General features: G+C 57.2%; 1 protein-coding gene across 7 annotated transcripts in view; it reads left to right on the forward strand.

Moving 5' to 3' along the window:
• ACACB (acetyl-CoA carboxylase beta) overlaps nt 1-18,002 on the forward strand; it is a 128,418-nt gene that overhangs the window by 86,495 nt on the left and 23,921 nt on the right. For all 7 annotated transcript variants that reach the window (XM_089322887.1, XM_051835875.3, XM_089322888.1 and 4 more), the window contains 9 exons: nt 510-599; nt 4,641-4,759; nt 8,166-8,303; nt 9,380-9,479; nt 9,577-9,684; nt 14,362-14,418; nt 14,650-14,691; nt 15,506-15,721; nt 17,695-17,850. In XM_089322887.1, the coding sequence (XP_089179013.1) occupies nt 510-599; nt 4,641-4,759; nt 8,166-8,303; nt 9,380-9,479; nt 9,577-9,684; nt 14,362-14,418; nt 14,650-14,691; nt 15,506-15,721; nt 17,695-17,850 (1,026 nt within the window). The remainder of the gene's footprint in view (nt 1-509; nt 600-4,640; nt 4,760-8,165; nt 8,304-9,379; nt 9,480-9,576; nt 9,685-14,361; nt 14,419-14,649; nt 14,692-15,505; nt 15,722-17,694; nt 17,851-18,002) is intronic.

An 18,002-nucleotide genomic window follows, 5' to 3' on the forward strand; every position in this document is an offset into this window, starting at 1 on the left:
ATGCAGTGCTGGCACAGCCCCAGAGGCAGCCAGTTCAGCCAGCGTGGCCCCCGCATTGGGCGGGGTCTGGGAGCACAGCCCTGTAGGACAGACAGGATGTCGGGCACGAGGGCGTCCTGGTGCAGGTGTGCCGATGCCCATGAGGGGTCTCCTAAAGGTTCACGGAAATGTGGATTATGGAAAACACTCTGCATGATTTGGAAACTGTTTTGCACTGAAACGGACATCCGTTCATTGCATTTCTCCATGCGCTCTCTCAAGTATGCTTGTAGTTGAAGGCACTGAGCCCGCCATGGCTGGGTGTCGGCTTTGTCTCCCCAAGGCCCCAACCCAGGCTCCTCCCCAGCCCCGCTCTGGCTCATGTGAGCTCCCAGCTTCCCCCCTCAGTGTCTGAAGCCGTGCGCCCGGCCCTGGGTGCCGCCAGATCTCCTGGGACAGACCGTGGCCACGCTCCGCCCTGGCTGGAGGTTCAGCTGTTCACGTTTCCTCCCCTCCCCCCATCTCTGCAGAAGTTGATCCTTTCGGAGACGACGATCTTTGACGTGCTGCCTACGTTCTTCTACCACGCCAACAAGGTCGTGTGCATGGCCTCCCTGGAGGTAAGCGGCCCGCCTGCCCTGGGTCTGCTCCCTGTCGCTGTCACAAAGCACCCGAGCTGGACACAGCTCTGGAGGGGCAGGGTCAAGGTGGTGCATCTGGTGATGGCCTCGTGCTGGCGGCCGGCGCGGGGCATCCTACAGCGAGACATAGGGAGTGCGTGTGCGTGTGCATGTGTGTGTACATGTGTGTGAATGTGCATGAGTGTGTGTGCATGTGTCTCTTTGGGTCTCTCTTTTCTTACAAAGTCATCAGGATCCAGTCGTGGGGTCTCCACTCTGATAGCCTCATCGGACCTCTCGAAGACCCCATTGCAAACATCACAGTGCGATTCTGCCCTCTGGGGATTCAGCTTCCAACACAGTAGGCCTTGGGGGACGCGCAGGCTCTGTGCAAACCCTAGCACCCGTGCGCCAGTGGTGCCGAGTGTGCTGGGTCTAGTGTTGGCTGCCCGAGCCTGGGTCCGACGCCTTGCGGTCTCATTCTCTGGGCGTGGTGGCCACTGCGTCTGTCTCTGTTGGACACAGGGAGGGACCAAGGCCCAGAGAGCTGAAGTGACTTGTGCAAGACCCCACGCCGGCAAGGGCGGGTCTGGGGTTCCCGTGGGTCTGTCCTGCTGCAGAGTCCCTGCTGGTGGCCGTGGCTGTCTCGTGCCATGGCAGCCTGCCGCACAGGGCCCAGCTGGGTACCAGTCCCCACCCCACCCCAGAGCCGGGCCTGAGGCCCCTTGGCCAGACTTCCCACCCGCCATGGGGCACTAAATCCCTCTGAGAGCTTTCTCCACGGGGAATGACGAGGAGGGGCCCAGAGGACAGCTGTAGGCCACACACACACACACACACACACACGTGCGCGCACACACACCCCCGTGAGTCAGGAATTCGCAAAGCCTGGCCAGCGCCACCTTACTCCTGCTGTCTTTCTGAATTCGGGGCCTGGGATGTGTGCTTGGCTAGTCTCAGGAAATCTGGGTTTTGGTGGATTTTTTTTTAAAGATTTATTTATTTGAAAGGCAGATTGATAGGGAGACACACACACACACACACACACAGGAGAGGGAGAGGGAGGGGGAGGGGGAGGGGGAGGGAGAGGGAACTGCTTCTTCATTCCCCAGATGCCTGCAGTAGCTGGGGCTGGGTCAGGCTGAAGCCAGGAGCCCAGAACTCTATCCTGGTCTCCTACGCGGGTGGCAGGGGCCCCAGCACTTCGGCCATTATGCGTTGCCTTCCCAGGAAACTGGACCGGAAGTGTATTAGCTGGAACTCAAACCAGGCACTCTGATGAGGGGTGCAGGTATCCCTAGCTGTGGCTTCACCTGCTGTGCCACGACATCCGACTCTGGAAATCCAAGTTTTTAATATCTCTGTATAGAATTCAGTTTTTTAAAAAGATTTATTTATTTATTTGAAAGGCAGAGTTATAGAGAGGGGGAGGCAAAGAGAGAGAGAGACAGAGAGAGAGATCTTCCATCTGCTGGTTTACTCCCCAAATGGCTGCAACAGCCAGGACTGGGCCAGGCTGAAGCCAGGATCCAGAAACTTCTTCCAGGTCTCCCACGTGGGTTCAGGGGCCCAGGGGCTTGGGCTATCCTCTGCTGCTTTCCCAGGCCCATCAGCAGGGAGCTGGATTTGAAGTGGAGCAGCTGGGACTCAAACCAGTGCCCACATGGGATGCTGCGTCACAGGGGGCGACTTAACCTGCCGTGCCACAGCGCCAGAGCCAAAGTGGGCGTCTTAACCCTGAGGCCAAACGCCAGCCACACAGGCATGGCTCTGCTGGCGGTACCTCTCCCTGTCCTTCACCTTGGTCCCCTGGGGCCCTCGTTCCCCGTGCTCTGCCGTCCTGGGGCCTCCGGGCAGCCTCTTCATGGAGACCTGCTGGGGCTTGGCAGCCTGTGACAGCTGCGGGGTCTCGTGGGGCTGTAGTGTTTCCTCCCTCTGTGGGTTCCAGTTCTGGAAGAATCTTCCAACGGCTGCGGTCTCAGTTTCTGACAGTGAGAACCAATATACGTCTCCTCTGCTTGCTTTTTGAAGTCGGATGCTGTTTATGTCTGCTGGAGGTTTTTCTAGGATGCCTCAAACCTTCGTTGCCTGGGCTGGCACGTTGCCTGGGCACGATTCAACCATTTGCTTCTGACCCAAGATGAGTGTGGCGAACGAGATTTTTTTTTTTTTTTAAAGATTTATTTATTTACTTGAGAGGCAGAGTTAAGGACAGAGAGAGGGAAAGACAGAGAGAGAGAGAGAGTGGTCTTCCATCCGCTGGTTCACTCCTCAAATGGCCACAACAGCTGGAGCTGGGCCGATCTGAAGCCAGGAGCCAGGAGCTTCCTCTGGGTCTCCTATGTGAGTGCAAGGGCCCAAGGACTTGGGCCATCTTCCTCTGCTTTCCCAAGCCATCAGCAGGGAGCTGGATTAGAAGTGGAGCAGCCAGGACTCGAACTGGTGCCCATATGGGATGCCGACACTGCTGGTGGATGCTTAACCTACTATGCCACAGCGCCAGCCCCAGCAATCAGGAGTTTGACTCAGTCTCTTTCGTTGACAGGGCTCTAAGTGGGTCAGCAGTTCCAAGTGTGATGATTCGCTAGGACTTGGCATATACCGTTGTAGTCACAGCTGTGGTTTATTGCAGCAAAGAGATACAAAGCCATGAGCCAGGTGGAAAAGGCACAGGAGGTGACCTCCCCCAGAGGCCAGGGCCAGGCCTCCTGGGTCCCTGCCCTGCCCCATGGGGTCCCTACAAGATGCACTGAATCCCCCTAGTGGCGAGTTGTGAGAACACAGCTGAGGTGTCTGCCAGGGCAGCGTTTGAGCCTCAGGGCCCCGGAGGTTCCGGTGGAGGCCGTTCACGTGGACAGCTCTGCCTAGCCTGCACGAACTCCAGGCAAGACGGCAGAAGTTCTGTGTGAACCACGCTGTGGGCACAGGTACATCAGGCACCAAGAGCCACTCCCAGCAGCGAGTGGCGGGGACCCTCCCCGGATCCAGGGTCCCCAAGGCTGGCCAAGGCCAGCACCAGGGCTGCCATGCTGACTCCTGCTGTCCAGGCCCCGCATTCCCTACTCGAATGGAAAACTACCAGCATTTAAACGCCCTAAGTATGTGGTCTCCTGTGGCTGCCCTGGCCACATTTGGTTCATGCAACTGGTCTGGGCGGAGCTATGCTCAGAGTGTAGATTCCACGCTCAAGGGCTAGCATGGTGGTGCAGTGGGCTAAGTCACAGCTTGTGATGCCAGAAGCCCATACCGGAGCATTGGTTTGAGCCCTGGCTGCTCTTCTTCTGATCCAGCTCTCTGCTAATGCTCCTGGGGAAGCAGTGGATGATGGCCCAAGTCCTTGGGCCCCTGTACCCATGTGGGAGACCCAGAAGAAGCTCCTGGCTCCTGGCTTCAGCCTGGCCCAGCCCCGGCCATCGCAGCCATTTAGGGAGTGAACCAGTGGATAGAAAATCTCTTTCTCTCTCTGTAATTCTGCCTTTTAAATAAATAAAATAAATATTTTAAAAAAATACTCAATTCCCAACACTTACTATCAAGAAAAGAATGACAAGAACTTGTTGTATTGATTGTATGTTAAAATGAAAATATTTTGGGTGTTTGGCTGAAATAAAATACATTCTGAAGAGTCTATTTACCTGTTACTTTATTTCCTGAGTGGCTTCTTGAAGATTTCAGATGACACACACGGCTTAGCTTACATTTCTGTTGGACAGAGCTCTGGAGTGGGTGTAGCCTCTGGGCCACATGTGGCCCGCTTTGCCTGTTTTTGTCGATAAAGTTTTATTGGCACACAACCACGCCCACTCATTTGCATATTGTCTACAGCTGCCTCCGGTGCTGTAACAGCAGAGTTGTGTGGTTGCCACTGAGTTTTGTCCCATGAAGCCTAAAACCTTTACTCTTCGGTCCTTTATAGCAAACGCTTATGCGTTCCTGCTCCAGATAGATGTTAGGAGCGTATCAGGCGGAGCTGGCCACGCTTCCTGGCATGTCCTGCCCGCGCCCGCGCTCTGAGGAAGGTCCCCTGTGCTTCTCCGTCAGGTGTACGTGCGGAGGGCCTACATCGCCTACGAGCTGAACAGCCTGCAGCACCGGCAGCTCCCGGACGGCACCTGCGTGGTGGAATTCCAGTTCATGCTGCCCTCTTCCCACCCTAACCGGTACGGGCCGGGCTTCCCCGGGGGGATGGCCCGTGGCTCTCCTCCCCCTGACCCCCTGGAGTCCCGCGTCTGTGTGTCTGGGGATGCTGCTGGGGAGGTGTCAGGGACACGGGGCTCCCCGACTGTAGCATCTCTGCCCCCCCCCCGCCCTGCTGTAAAGTGGAGGTAAGCTGATGCTGCTGCCTGTGCCTGCCGTGTCCGGGATGGCGCCCGGGACCCATGCCGGCTTCTGCCGGTGAATGGGAGTGGAGTGCAGCTCCTCTCTCATGCCAGCTGCGTCGGTTACTTTGTAAAAACTTTCCATTTTTTTTAAAGACTTATTTATTTATTTGAAAGGCAGAGTTACAGATGGAGAGAGAGAGAGGTCTTCCATTCGATGGTTCACTCCCCAAATGGCTGCAATGGCCAGAGCTGAGCTGATCCGAAGCCAGGAGCCAGGAGCTTCTTCCGGTCTCCCATGTGCAGGGACCCAAGGACTTGAGTCATCACCTGCTGCCTCCCTAGGTGCACGTTAGCAGAAAGCTGACTGAGGAGTAGTGCTGGCACTCGAAGCCAGGCTCATTGCTATGGGATGTGGGCATCGCAGCTGGCATCTGAACTGCTGGGGCAAATGCCCACCCCAATCCCAGCTGTGTTTAAAGTCCTCAGCAGCTGCCTGTGGCTCACGGCCACCCTGTTGAACAGTGTAGTTCTAGAACATTCCATGGGCACAGAAAGTTCTAGATAACAGTGTTGTTTGTCCTAGACCACTGTGAAGAGTAAATGGGATAGGCCAGTGCCACGGCTCACTAAGCTAATCCTCCGCCTGCGGCGCCGGCACACCGGGTTCTAGTCCCGGTTGGGGCGCCGGATTCTGTCCCGGTTGCTCCTCTTCCAGTCCAGCTCTCTGCTGTGGCCCCGGAGTGCAGTGGAGGATGGCCCAGGTGCTTGGGCCCTGCACCCTCATGGGAGACCAGGAGGAAGCACCTGGCTCCTGGCTTCGGATCAGCGCAGCGCCGACTATAGCGGCCATTTGGGGAGTGAACCAACGGAAGGAAGACCTTTCTCTCTGTATCTCTCTCACTAACTCTGCCTGTCTTGGTTGAAACCGTGTTCTCTTCCGCCTTGTGCAGATGAAGCCCAGGGCCCGCCTTTGTTGGAGGCTGAGCCAGTCATTTACAAGGGGCAGGAATCTGAGCCTGAGTCAGGTGCTCACCTCAGCGGTCTTGCCACACCACCTGCCGGCCTGGGGGCAGGTGCAGTGGCCTGTCCGTGTCCACGTGTGCTGTCCAGGAGCTGGTGCCCTCGGTGTCCCCACTGGAGGACACGTGGGTCTGAGGGGGGCTGCCCATGCTGTCTTTTCCAATCCGCCTGATTTCAGGACACGAAGGCGGAGTGTGGCGCCCTGCGGAGGGCCGTTGGGTCTCCCTCGCTCTTCCTTGTCCTCTGTCGCTGGTTCTCTCAGCGGGGAGGCCCAGAGGCCCCGCTTGCGGGGGGCCATGGTCTCGTTGTGATTTGGGGTTCAGCGATCGCACCTTGTCTCTCTCCCAGCAGCAGGGCTCGTGCATTCTTGAAGCTGGGATGTGTCTTGGTTTAGGGAACAGGTGTCTCTTCCTGTTGGTTTTGAGAAAGGAGGTGCTGCACCATTCTGGACAGAGACAGCGGGGCCTCCTCCAGCAGCACCTGCAATCTGTTGTTGTTGTTGAATTGGTTTTTATTGTATTGCCTTATTTCCTTAAAACGGATGGTGACACTTCACCCCATGGAGGGAAGAGGGGAAGACGCTGAGGGCGGTGGGAGGTGGGTGGTGGGCGGTGGGCCGTATTTGGACCATACCTACCCCGCAGGGAGCAAGTCTTTCCTCTCTTGGTTTCCAGCTCAGCTCCCCCAAGGGCTGCAGATCTTAGGGAAGCACCGCGTGTGTGCCAGGCTGTTGGTTGTGACTCCCGGTGTGGACACAGGCTCCTTGCTGTATGGAGCCAGAGAGGGACCATGGGGACCCTGCAGGGAGTTCCTGGCCATCTCAGGTCCTCGCTGTTGCTATACTGGGGGTACTGGGGTTTCCTTTCCCTGGGTGGCCCCTGAGCAAGGCCCCTGAGAAGCCAGGTCTCCCCGACCCCTACCTAGGAGGGCTAGCTTGGCCCTTGGAACACCTGTGTCTGTAGAGCCAGGTGCATGGTGGTGCATTGAGTCCCTGAGACCCAAGGGGCGCTCAGAGCTGGGAGGAGCTTTGCGTGGGCTGTAGCTTGGGACTCAGCAGGGTCGCTCACCCAGTGGTCAAGGGGTCTTGAGCCCTGCTGCTGCCCGGGGAGGGGCTGCTGTTCTAGCCCTGCCCATGGTTACCCTGGAGGAGAGAGGCCGGCAAGGCAGGGCCGGGCCTTTCCGTGTCTTCCCCAAGAGAAGGAGGCAATGCGGATTCTGTTTCTCCAACGTGGCAGGTGACCCGTGTCCGGGTGCCTGGGCCAGAGGCAGGCGGCGGGCTGACTCAGCCACGCCACGACCAGTGTGTGACCGCTGGCATCGGCTGTCCTGGAGCAGGCTTTCTGGGAAATCCTGGAACACACCTGAGGAGCCCCCAGCTGGTTCTGTGGTTTGCCAGGGGGACTCCCGGGACTCAGTACACGGTCATCCCGTGGCTGGGACTCGGTGCAGCACAAAATTACAAAGCAGGACATTGCAAAGGTAGATAGTGTGCGGGTGGAGCCAGAGGGAACCAGGAGCAAGCGTCTGGGGGCCTCCCTGTGGTCGCAACACAGGAGCATCATCTGCCGACTTGCTGGAGACTCCGTGCCCAGGCGGCTCACGTAGGCACCCTCTGCAGAGCACCGGACCCAGGCTCCCGGGAGAAGCAGGTCTCGGCACCGAGAGCCACCCTGATCGCTTAGGGAGTCACGGGAATCCTCCCCAAGTCCAGGTTCCCAGATGCCGGCTGAGGGCTGACCCCAGACGCAGCCTCGGGCCTGCTCACTGTCCTGTGCTGATTCCATTCCAGGGCCCGACCTATCTCAGGCGGTCCCCATTGGATTTGCTGCCAGAGAGAGGCCAGTCCTGGGCGCAGCAGGCATCCCAGCGCTCACTGGCTGCTGACTTTGTCCCCAGAGCAGATGTGACGGAGGAATGAGGGGCCGTCGAGACCTGGGGTGCTTCTCAGGACCGAGCCTGCCCCCTTCACCAGCAGCCTGGGGCTGGGGCTCCCCTGGGGAGGTTCATCCTCTGCGTGGCCAAGGTCATGCTTGGATGGACCTTGGGGCTGTGCCGGGATTGGACTTGCTTTCATGCCTACATTACTCACTCACTCATTCGTTCATCCATTGAGCTCCTACTCTACCCCAGGACCCCTCGGCCCCCGACCCCAGCCTCAGTCCCACAGCCCCCAGTTTGAAGCCCGCTTTGGGGGGGCCTCCTAAGCTGTGTCGCCGCCTTGCAGGATGGCCGTGCCCATCAGCGTCACCAACCCCGACCTGCTCAGGCACAGCACGGAGCTCTTCATGGACAGCGGCTTCTCCCCACTGTGCCAGCGGATGGGGGCCATGGTCGCCTTCAGGAGATTCGAGGATTTCACCAGGTAGCCGGCGCCCTGGGCAGGGAGGGGGCTGTGTGTGCTTCTCCTGCCCGCCAGTCACTCGCTGGGCACCTTGTTGGGGGGGCAGGCACAGGGCACAGCAGATTAATGATGCCAGGATCATAGTAGCGTGTCTGCTTGCGTGTGTCTGCACCCTGGCTCTGCAGCCCCTAACTGTGGGACCAAGGACCTGACCTAACCTTAGCTTTCTCATCTGTACAATGGGAGTCACAGAAAACCTACTTCCTAGGGGTGCCATGAAAGTGATGTGAGATGCTGTATGTGGAACAATATTGATTTCATTTCTTTGAAAGGTAGAGAGACAGTGTGGTAGGGAGAAATGGCAGGGGTGGGGGGTAAGGAGAGTGCTGGTTGGCTCTCCAAATTCCTGCAAGAACCAGAACCAGACCAGGCTGAAGCTGGGAGCCAGGAACCCCATCCGGATCTCCCATGCGGAGGGCAGGGCCCCAAGTACTTGAACCATCACCGCGACTTCTTCGGGATCAGCATTAGCAGGAAGCCAGAAACAGGAGCAGAGCTGGGACTTCAGCCCACACACTCCAGTATGCGGCATGGGCGTCCCAGACTCTGTCTTAACCGCCCAACACTGCCCCCAAATGGCATATTTAAATTGTACCAAATATGCAAATGACGGATGGTTGCTGGCGGCACCGTTACCCCGGCTGCCTGTCTCCGTGCTCGTGCTGCACTGTGCTTGTCACCTTGCTGGATTCTCCCAACAGCCCCGAGAGCTGTAGTGATTCTTAGCTGCGTCTGACTCCGCGGTGAGGTGGGGTCTCAGCCGGTAAAAGAGGGAGCCCAGAGTGGACCCCAGGCCCAGGCAGTGCCCCAGGTGCTGGAATCCTTTCCCTGCTCGTAGATGGATCATGTAGGCTGAATGTTCCCTGGAGAAAGCCCCCATCGGGGGTGCTGTCGCCCCAGCCCAGGGACCCCCACACGCTCGGATGAGATCAGAGTGTGGCTGGCAGAGGAGGGCCTGGGATCCTGTCGGCCTGGGATCCTGTCGGCCTGGCCCGAGAGCTTGATCCACAGCCTCTCTCCCCGCCCCGCTCCCCCAGGAACTTTGATGACGTCATCTCCTGCTTTGCCAACGTGCCCAAGGACACGCCTCTCTTCAGCAAGGCCGGCAACTCCCTGTACCCTGAGGACGACTCCAAGGTGAGGGTCGCTGCCCGGGCAGCACCTGGGGAAGGGGCAGGCCGCGCACCCCCCCCCCCCACGTGCCCCCACCCCAGCCTGCGTTCCTGTCTCCCAGAGCCTCCGGGAAGAGCCCATCCACATCCTGAACGTGGCCATCCAGTGCGCGGACCACCTGGGCGACGAGGCGCTGGTGCCAACTTTCCGGACGTTCGTGCAGTCCAAGGTCCTCTGACCGGGGCGTGCCTGCGGGGTCAGGGCTGGGGGAGGGGCAGGTTGTCTGCTGCTGTAGCAAGGTGCCCAAGGTTGGGCGCCTTATAAAGGGAAGAGGCTCGGGACTGGGTCTCTCCTGTGCAGAGGGCGGCACGTGGTGGGAGAGCGAGCAGGCAGGGGCTGGGCTCGCTTTTCCCTAACAACTAATGTCTTCCAAAGGAGGTACTCTGTGACTTTTTAAAAAAGATTTATTTATTTATTTGAGAAGCAGAGTTGCAGAGAGGGAGGGAGGGAGAGAGAGCAAGAGAAAGAGGTCTTCCTTCCGCTGGTTATCTGAAGCCAGGATCTGGAGCTTCCTCCTGGTTTCCCACGTGGGTGCAGGGGCCCAAGCACTTGGGTCATCCTCCACTGCCTTCTCAGGCCATCAGCAGGGACCTGGATTGGAGGTAGAGCAGCCAGGACTCAAACCAGTGCCCATATGGGATGCTGGCACTGCAGGTGGTGGTTTTACCCACTATGCCACAGCGCTGGCCTGCTCTGTGACTTCTTATCTCCCTTAAAGGCCCCATCACTTCAGTACAAGGACGTGGAAGAACGGAGCTGCACTGTGAACAGACCACATTCTAACCACAGCACAGGCGGAGGGGACCTGGAGACGGAGTGGGGGGCTTGGCCTTGGCAAGGTGTCCCAGGTGCCAGAGCGTGTGGAGCAGCCAGTCCTGCCGAGTGCCCGCCGCCCACAGCCCTGGCAGGCATCCCATTCCATCCTGACCCTGCTCCTCACAGCCAGGGATTTTGGGCAGGGATGGCTGAGCTTGGCAGGACCTGGGTTTCCTCGCTGGTACCGCAGGGGCAGCATCTGTGTCTCTCGGGGTGTTGCAGTGACCCAGTGACAAAATACACACACCACTCCGCCTGGCTTGGGCACAAAGGATTCACTCGGTGCACAGTTTGGGTTTTTTGTTGGAGTAACCTTGAACCTAGAATCTTCAATTTTATTGTATTTTTCAAAAATCGTATTTATGTAAGAGGGGAAGAGAGGGAGAGAGAGGAAGAGAGGGAGAGAGAGAGGGACAGAAAAGGAGAGAGAGGGAGAGAGAGAGACCCATTGGCTAAGTCACTCCCAAGTGACCACAATGGCCAGGGATGGGCCAGGGCTAAATCCAGGAGCTGAGAACCCAGTCCAGTTCTTCTGCTTGGGTGGCTGGAACCAAACTACTTAAGCCATCCCCTGCTGCCTTCTAGGATCAGCATAATAGGAAGCCGGAACCAGGGATGGAGCCGGGACTCAAACCCAGGCACCCCGATATGGGATGTGGACCTCTGTGACCACTAGGCTAAAATGCCTACTCCCTTGCAATTGAAAAACAGCTACTTGGATTGCCGACCAAGTACGGGAATCGCCGCAGGTTGCCCTTGTGGGCAGGTGCTGGCCTTGGCCGGCGTGTGTTTTCACCTCGCAGTAGGGGGCGCTGTTGCACAGGTCCAAACATCTCAGCTGCAGCCAGAGGGGGAGCAGAAGCAGCCTATGGGAGCTGGCCAGGCAGGGGGCGTTTATCCCTGTGTGACCTGGAGCAGATAGCTTGACCTCTCTGATCCCGTGTCCCCACATGTGACGTGGGCTGCTGACTTGTTCAGCTCATAACAGCACCACGTCTGCCAGGCTGCTGCTTCTTCACTCGCCTGGCGTGATCTTGGGATCCTTTGGGATCCGCCCGCTGCTGCATTCTTTGTCGGCCTGTGTGTCTGTTTCATTTCCCGTGTCATCCTGGCGGGAGGGACGTTCTTGGCTCCTTTCTGACCTGGTGGTCCCTAGAGGACCTGCCCTGGCACTCTGTGGACCCGAGACGCTGGCCAGGTGGTGTGGGATCATGGATGATGCTACGCAGACCCTGGGCACGGCTCTTGCAGCTTGGGTTTCATGAGCCTTCCCCCCATTAACCAGCTACATCATGTTGCTCATCATAGATGGTGTTCAAGGTGTAGGCAAATCTGAACAGTGGGTTTTTAACAAAACTCGTAGTCCACCGCCCGCGGCAGCCATGATGAAAATACTGGCATCCTTCCATCCTGCCTCTTTCTTCTTTTTTTCATTTTATTCGAAAGGTAGAGAGACAGAGACAGATGATACAAAGATCTTCTGTCCCCTGGTTCCCTCCCACAGACGCTCACACCAGCCACGGCTGGGCAAGGCCAAGTCCGGGAGCCTGGAACCCACCTGCCTGAGCTGTCACTGTTGCCTTCCATGGTGCACGTTAGCAGGAAGCTGGTACCAGGAGCAGAGGAGCTGGGACTTGAAACAGGCTCTCTCTCTCTCTCTTTTTAAAGATTTATTTATTTTATTTGAAAGAGTTATAGAGAGGCAGAGGGAGAGAAAGAGGTCTTCCATCCTCTGGTTCACTCCCCAAATGGCCACCACGGCCAGAGCTGAGCCAGTCTGAAGCCAGGAGCCAGGAGCTTCTTCTGGGTCTCCCACATAGGTGCAGGGACCCAAGGACTTGGGCCATCTTCTACTGCTTTCCCAGGCCATAGCAGAGAGCTGGATGGGAAGTGGAGCAGCCGGGACTTGAACCGGTGCCCATGTGGGATGCCGGCACTGCAGACAGAGGCTTTACCTGCTGCGCCACAGTGCCGGCCCACAGGCACTCTCATGTGGGATACAAGTGTCCCAAGCAGCCACTGAACCCTGCACCACATGCCCAACCCAGTGCCTCCTTCCTCTCCACGTAGCTGACATCGCCACGGGATTTTCCACTTGGCGTCTCACGGCAGAGATACGGGGACGCCTGAACTGGGGGGGAGTGTGTGAGCCTCCCTGACCAAGTCCAGCAAAGCTCAAGATTGTTGGTGCCTTTGTCCAGAGAGGGCGGTGGGGAGGGGGTCAGGACCACCTCCAGGATGTGTGGGCAGCAGGGAATGTGGCAGCGTGAGTTAGTTACCGTGTCGTGGGGTGCCACGTGGCTGGCGGAAGGGGCCGAGCAGCTCCCCAAACCCTGACCTGGGAGAGCGTCCGTGAGATCTAATAATAGATGCGTGCATCTGTGAGATCTGTGTATCAGCATGTATTATGCACCACTGTATGTCATGTGTGTAATCCACGATATTCTAAGTGTGTATGAGCGACTTCAAAGAGGATATGGGAAAATGGAATTAGAAGATAAATTTATTTTGGTGCCCAAATTTTTTGAAATCTTTGCATCATTTTTTCTTCACACATTTTCCATGAGGTTTTTGAAGACTGCTCATGCATGGGCTTTAAATTTTTTTCACCGAAATAAACTCATCTTTTAATTTCATTTTCCACAAACTTTAAAAAAACCCACTTTATTTATTTATTTATTTATTTATTTTTGACAGGCAGAGTGGACAGTGAGAGAGAGAGAGACAGAGAGAAAGGTCTTCATCCCCCAATGGCCGCTGTGGCAGCCTGATCCGAAGGCAGGAGCCAGGTGCTTCTCCTGGTCTCCCATGGGGTGCAGGGCCCAAGCACTTGGGCCATCCTCCACTGCACTCCCTGGCCACAGCAGAGAGCTGGCCTGGAAGAAGGGCAACCGGGACAGAATCCAGCGTCCCGACCGGGACTAGAACCCGGGGTGCTGGCGCCCAGGCAGAGGATTAGCCTAGTGAGCCGCAGCGCCGGCCCCCCACTTTATTTATTTGAGATATAGAGACCGACAGAGATAGGCAGACAGAGACAAAGAGAGTGCCCATCTGCTAGTCCACTGTCCAAGTGCCCACAGTGGCCGGGGGTCGGCTGTTGCTGGAGCTGGGAGCTGTGGATTCAATCCAGTCTCCCATGAAGGTGGCAGAAACCCAAGTACTTGAGCCATTCCCTACTGCCCCCAGGGTCTGTATTGGCAGGAAGCTGGGATCCGGAGTGGATACAGGTACCCCAGGGTGGGATGCACTGCCCCCAGGGTCTGCACTGGCAGGAATCGGGTCTGGAGTGGATACAGGCACCCCAGGGTGGGATGCACTGCCCCCAGGGTCTGCACTGGCAGGAATCTGGGGTCCAGAGTGGGTACAAGCACCCCATGGTGGGATGCAAGTGTCTTAACCACCAGGCCCACCACTGCCTCCTCACCCAGCTCTGAGCTGCCAGGATATATAAATATTGGGGAAAGGGCAAAATACATATGTGTATGATTTATGTCTTGCTATATTTAAATGTTTTTGTTAACTACAAGCATGCACACTCACACGCACCTCACACACAAGTCACACACATGTTCCCAGCACACGTGTGCCCCACCCTTAGTTGGGAACCCATCCTTGGGCTACTTTCCCTACACTGGAATCTCCCTTGTCTTGCTGTTCATCTGTTCTCTTTCCAGCCTGCATCCCGCTAAACTGTCACCTTAAGGGTGTGTGTCTACCTCTTTCTTATTTTTTATGAAGATGCATTTATTTATTTGAAAGGCAGAGTTACAGATAGAGGGGGAGAGAACGAGGGAGACGGGAAGACAGAGAGAGCGAAAGAGAGAGGTCTTCCATCCGCTGGTTCACTCCCCAGTTGGCCCCAACGGCTGGGCCAGGCTGAAGCCAGGAGCCAGGGATCCTCCCCGTGTTGGGTGACTGGCTGCCTCCACTGGGCATGGTGCTGGCGAGGTCCCCCGTGCACTAGCAGCAGCAACACGCCAGTCCTTTACATTGGCAAATAATATCCCATCGTGTCTGGTTTGCAATGCAGAAAAATATCCTTGTGGATTACGGGCTGCGAAGAATCACATTCCTGATTGCCCAGCAGGTCAGTCGGGTGCCCGGGTCGCCTGTGGGAGTCTGTTCGCTTCCCCTGGGCTCAGTGCCGTTTGTTTGATGTTTGGTCTGTAGATCGGGGTGGGGTCAGTTATTAGAAAAGAGAAGGCTTTCCACGTGGAAGTGACCTTGGGTTACCGGGAGCAGCCACCAAGTAGTTCTGCAGGTATTCCCGTGAGTCTGGCTGGACTTACCTGTCGTTTGTATGGATCTTTTTCTGCAGAAAGAATTCCCCAAGTTCTTCACTTTCAGAGCAAGAGATGAGGTAAGCCCGAAAGCCGGGATCCCGGACTCTCTCCCAAGGCGTCTTTGATCTGCATGAAAAATGCGCTCCCCACGTAGGGTCTCCCGTCTTACAGAAGGTGGTGACGTCTGTGTAGACCGAGCTCCTGCTGGGAGGGTGGTTCTAGCGAGAGCCTTGTGTTTCCCACGTGGAGCACAGACCTTGTGAAATCCTGCCCTTTCTCTGAGTGTCTGGCTCACCTGGACAGTTTTGTACGTGGTGGCTCGCTGGGAAGACGGCCCTAAACCAGCCTCTTTTTCGCGTGGTCATCTTGCCCAGGACTTAGCAGACTATAACTGTTAGTCTGGCCCCCTGGTTTTTGTAAATAAAGTTTTATTGGGACTCAGCCACATGCATTGGATTCCGAATTGTACAATGTGGCTCTCTCTGTGCAGTGGAGAATGAGTAGTTGAGGTGGAAACCATTTGGCCCATCAGCCTGAAACATTTACTCTCTGGCCCTTTAAGAAAGAGTTCATGGTTCATTGACCCTGATCTGGGACAGGTAGGCTCAGATGCAAGATCCCACTGGATTCCCACAGCCGGAGAGGCTGCAGCCACGAGCCACGAGCTCAGCTAGGACCAGGAGGCAACAGTGCCCCGGCACATGGTCTCCCAGTTCTCAGCGGCTCTCAGCAAAACTGCAGGTCCCTTGCACCTGCGGGTTGCTCACCAGTTAGCTGATACAGTGAATGCCACGTTCCTGGGTACGGGGGTCTGCAGGAGAGGGCACCTGTGTCACACTGCGTGCCTGTGTCTGTCTGTCCGTCTGCTCCATCCGGCTGGCCGGCCTGCAGTTCGCGGAGGACCGCATTTACCGCCACCTGGAGCCGGCCCTGGCCTTCCAGCTGGAACTCAGCCGCATGCGCAACTTCGACCTGACCGCCGTGCCCTGCGCCAACCACAAGATGCACCTGTACCTGGGCGCCGCCAAGGTCAAGGAAGGGGCGGAGGTGACAGACCACAGGTTCTTCATCCGCGCCATCATCAGGCACTCGGACCTGATCACCAAGGTGAGCCGGCCCCAGCCGGCCCCAGCCGGCCCTCTCCCGGCTCGGCCCTCGGGCCGCAGCCCAGATGCCTGCTCAGAGCAGTGCCTGGGGCACCCACTTCCCACACTTGTGGCCCCCGGCCTGGAGGGGGCGGGGGCTGTGACGTGGCCTGTTGTCACGTCCCAGCTGGCCGTGCTGGGATCTGTTTCTTGTCCCCCTGAGGGTCTCTGTCCGAGAAGACAGGAAACTGCTGGTTTGTCGCGGAAATTCTTACATTTGCCAATGAGTAATCGTTGTTCATGGTTTCTTATGTTTAGCAAAATCTATGGTGTGGAAATTTCAAACTGCTGCAAACCTTTGTAATGCTTTAAAAAAATTATTTTATTTATTGGAGAGACAGAGAGAGCTCCCCTATCTGTAGGCTTACTCCCCAAATGCTGGTGGGTTGAAGCCAGGAGCCAGGAACTGCCTCTGAGTTGCCCACATGGGTGGCAGGAACCCAAGGACTGCAGCCATCACCTGCTGCTTCTGGGGATGCACGGGGGCAGGAAGCTGGAATCAGGAGCCCGAGCCAGGACTTGAACCCCGGCGCTCTGATAACGAAAGGCGAGCATCCCACCAGGCCCCCTGCCCACCCCCAATCGTGCTAAACCGGATCAGGTGGAAGGACCCCGAATGCTGCCATAGAAGGGCCAGCCCTGGTGGGGACCCTCTGTGGGCCTGATTCTGGGCTGGCACCCTCGAGTGCCAGGTGCTATGCCACATGCCAGGGCTCAGGCCAGAGAGCTCCTTCGCCAGGTATCACTGGCCTTCATTGGCCAGTTACTTCTGGGCCTGGTTTTCACTGGCCAGTTACTTGGGGACCTTTCTCCATGTTAATGAAAAATTGTCCATGATGCTTTTTTTTTCCCCTAAACTCAATCCCATTTGATGGACATTAAGCTAATCTCCGGTTTTGCCATTGCAGTCAGCTAGATTAGATGTTTTAATAGATTTTTTAAAAGATTTATTTATTTATCTGAAAGGCAGAGTTACAGGGAGGCAGAGGCAGAGAGAGAGAGAGAGAGAGAGGTCCTCCATCTGTTGGTTCACTCCCCAGATGGCCGCAATGGCCAGAGCTGGGCCGATTTAAAGCCAGGAGCCAGGAACTTCTTCTGGGTCTCCCATGTGGGTGCAGGGGCCCAAGGACTTGGGCCATCTTCTACTGCTTTCCCAGGCCATGGCAGAGAGCTGGATCGGAAGTGGAACAGCCAGGTTTTGAGTCGGCGCCCATATGGGATGCCGGAGTTTCAGCCCAAGGCATTAACCCACTGCACCACAGCGCTGACCCCAATATAGATCTTGTGTGTAGGCTTGGTTAAGCCGACAGACGGAGGTGGGTTGTACGTGGCGGGGAGAGGATGGGGGACACACATGATGGTTGCTGAAATTGCATAGTTTCTCATATACGGTTTCCAAGGACGGGGCTCGCCATGCCTAAACGGGGCAAGGGGGCGCCAGGGGGAAGTCCCAGGGAGGTCAGGTGACAGGGGAGAATGTGGCTAGGAATATTTACCATGGTCTCCGAAGGCAGCCATGGACAAGTCCCAGGCAAGCAGGTTTACGGTTAGGGGAGGCTGTGAGTCATTTCGGCAGGTCCCTGGGGTGCGGGGCTGGAGGCTGAGAGCCAGCTATGGAGGTGGCTGGCGGTGACCCGGGGTTGGTTGCTTTGCACTGAAGACCACAGTCCGAAGGCACGGTGTTGGCTGTCCCTAGGACCTGGCCAGCTTTGGGTAGGGGTGGGGCAGCCCCTCCAGGGTCAGCTGCGACCACAAGAGGCTACCAGACCTGGGGCTGTTGGGCGCCTGGGCTAGGCCTTCCTGCCTGGCACGTGGGAGGAGGGCAATGTTTGCGACTCCCTCTGTGCGCCCCTACCAGGCTGTGTTTCTGCGCCCCTCCCAGGCTGTGTTTCCGCGCTCCTCACCTTAGCCCCACCCCTGCCCCGCCCCCCGCAGGAGGCGTCCTTCGAGTACCTGCAAAACGAGGGCGAACGGCTGCTGCTGGAGGCCATGGACGAGCTGGAGGTGGCCTTCAACAACACCAGCGTGCGCACCGACTGCAACCACATCTTTCTCAACTTCGTGCCCACCGTCATCATGGACCCCCTCAAGGTCTCGCCTGCGGGGCAGGGGGTGGCTCTCCCGGGGAGGCAGGGCGTCTCACCCGGCTCTTCGTGCTACGCTGCTTTGGGGTCTCCCCTCCCGGCCCATGAGAGCGGAGCTGCGGGCGAACACCAGCACCTTGCAGCCTCGTTGGCAGCCGG

The sequence above is a fragment of the Oryctolagus cuniculus genome, chromosome 21 (genome assembly GCF_051225735.1).
Source record: "Oryctolagus cuniculus isolate XC-2025 breed Fujian yellow rabbit chromosome 21, ASM5122573v1, whole genome shotgun sequence".
NCBI classification, from domain to species: Eukaryota; Metazoa; Chordata; class Mammalia; order Lagomorpha; family Leporidae; genus Oryctolagus; species Oryctolagus cuniculus.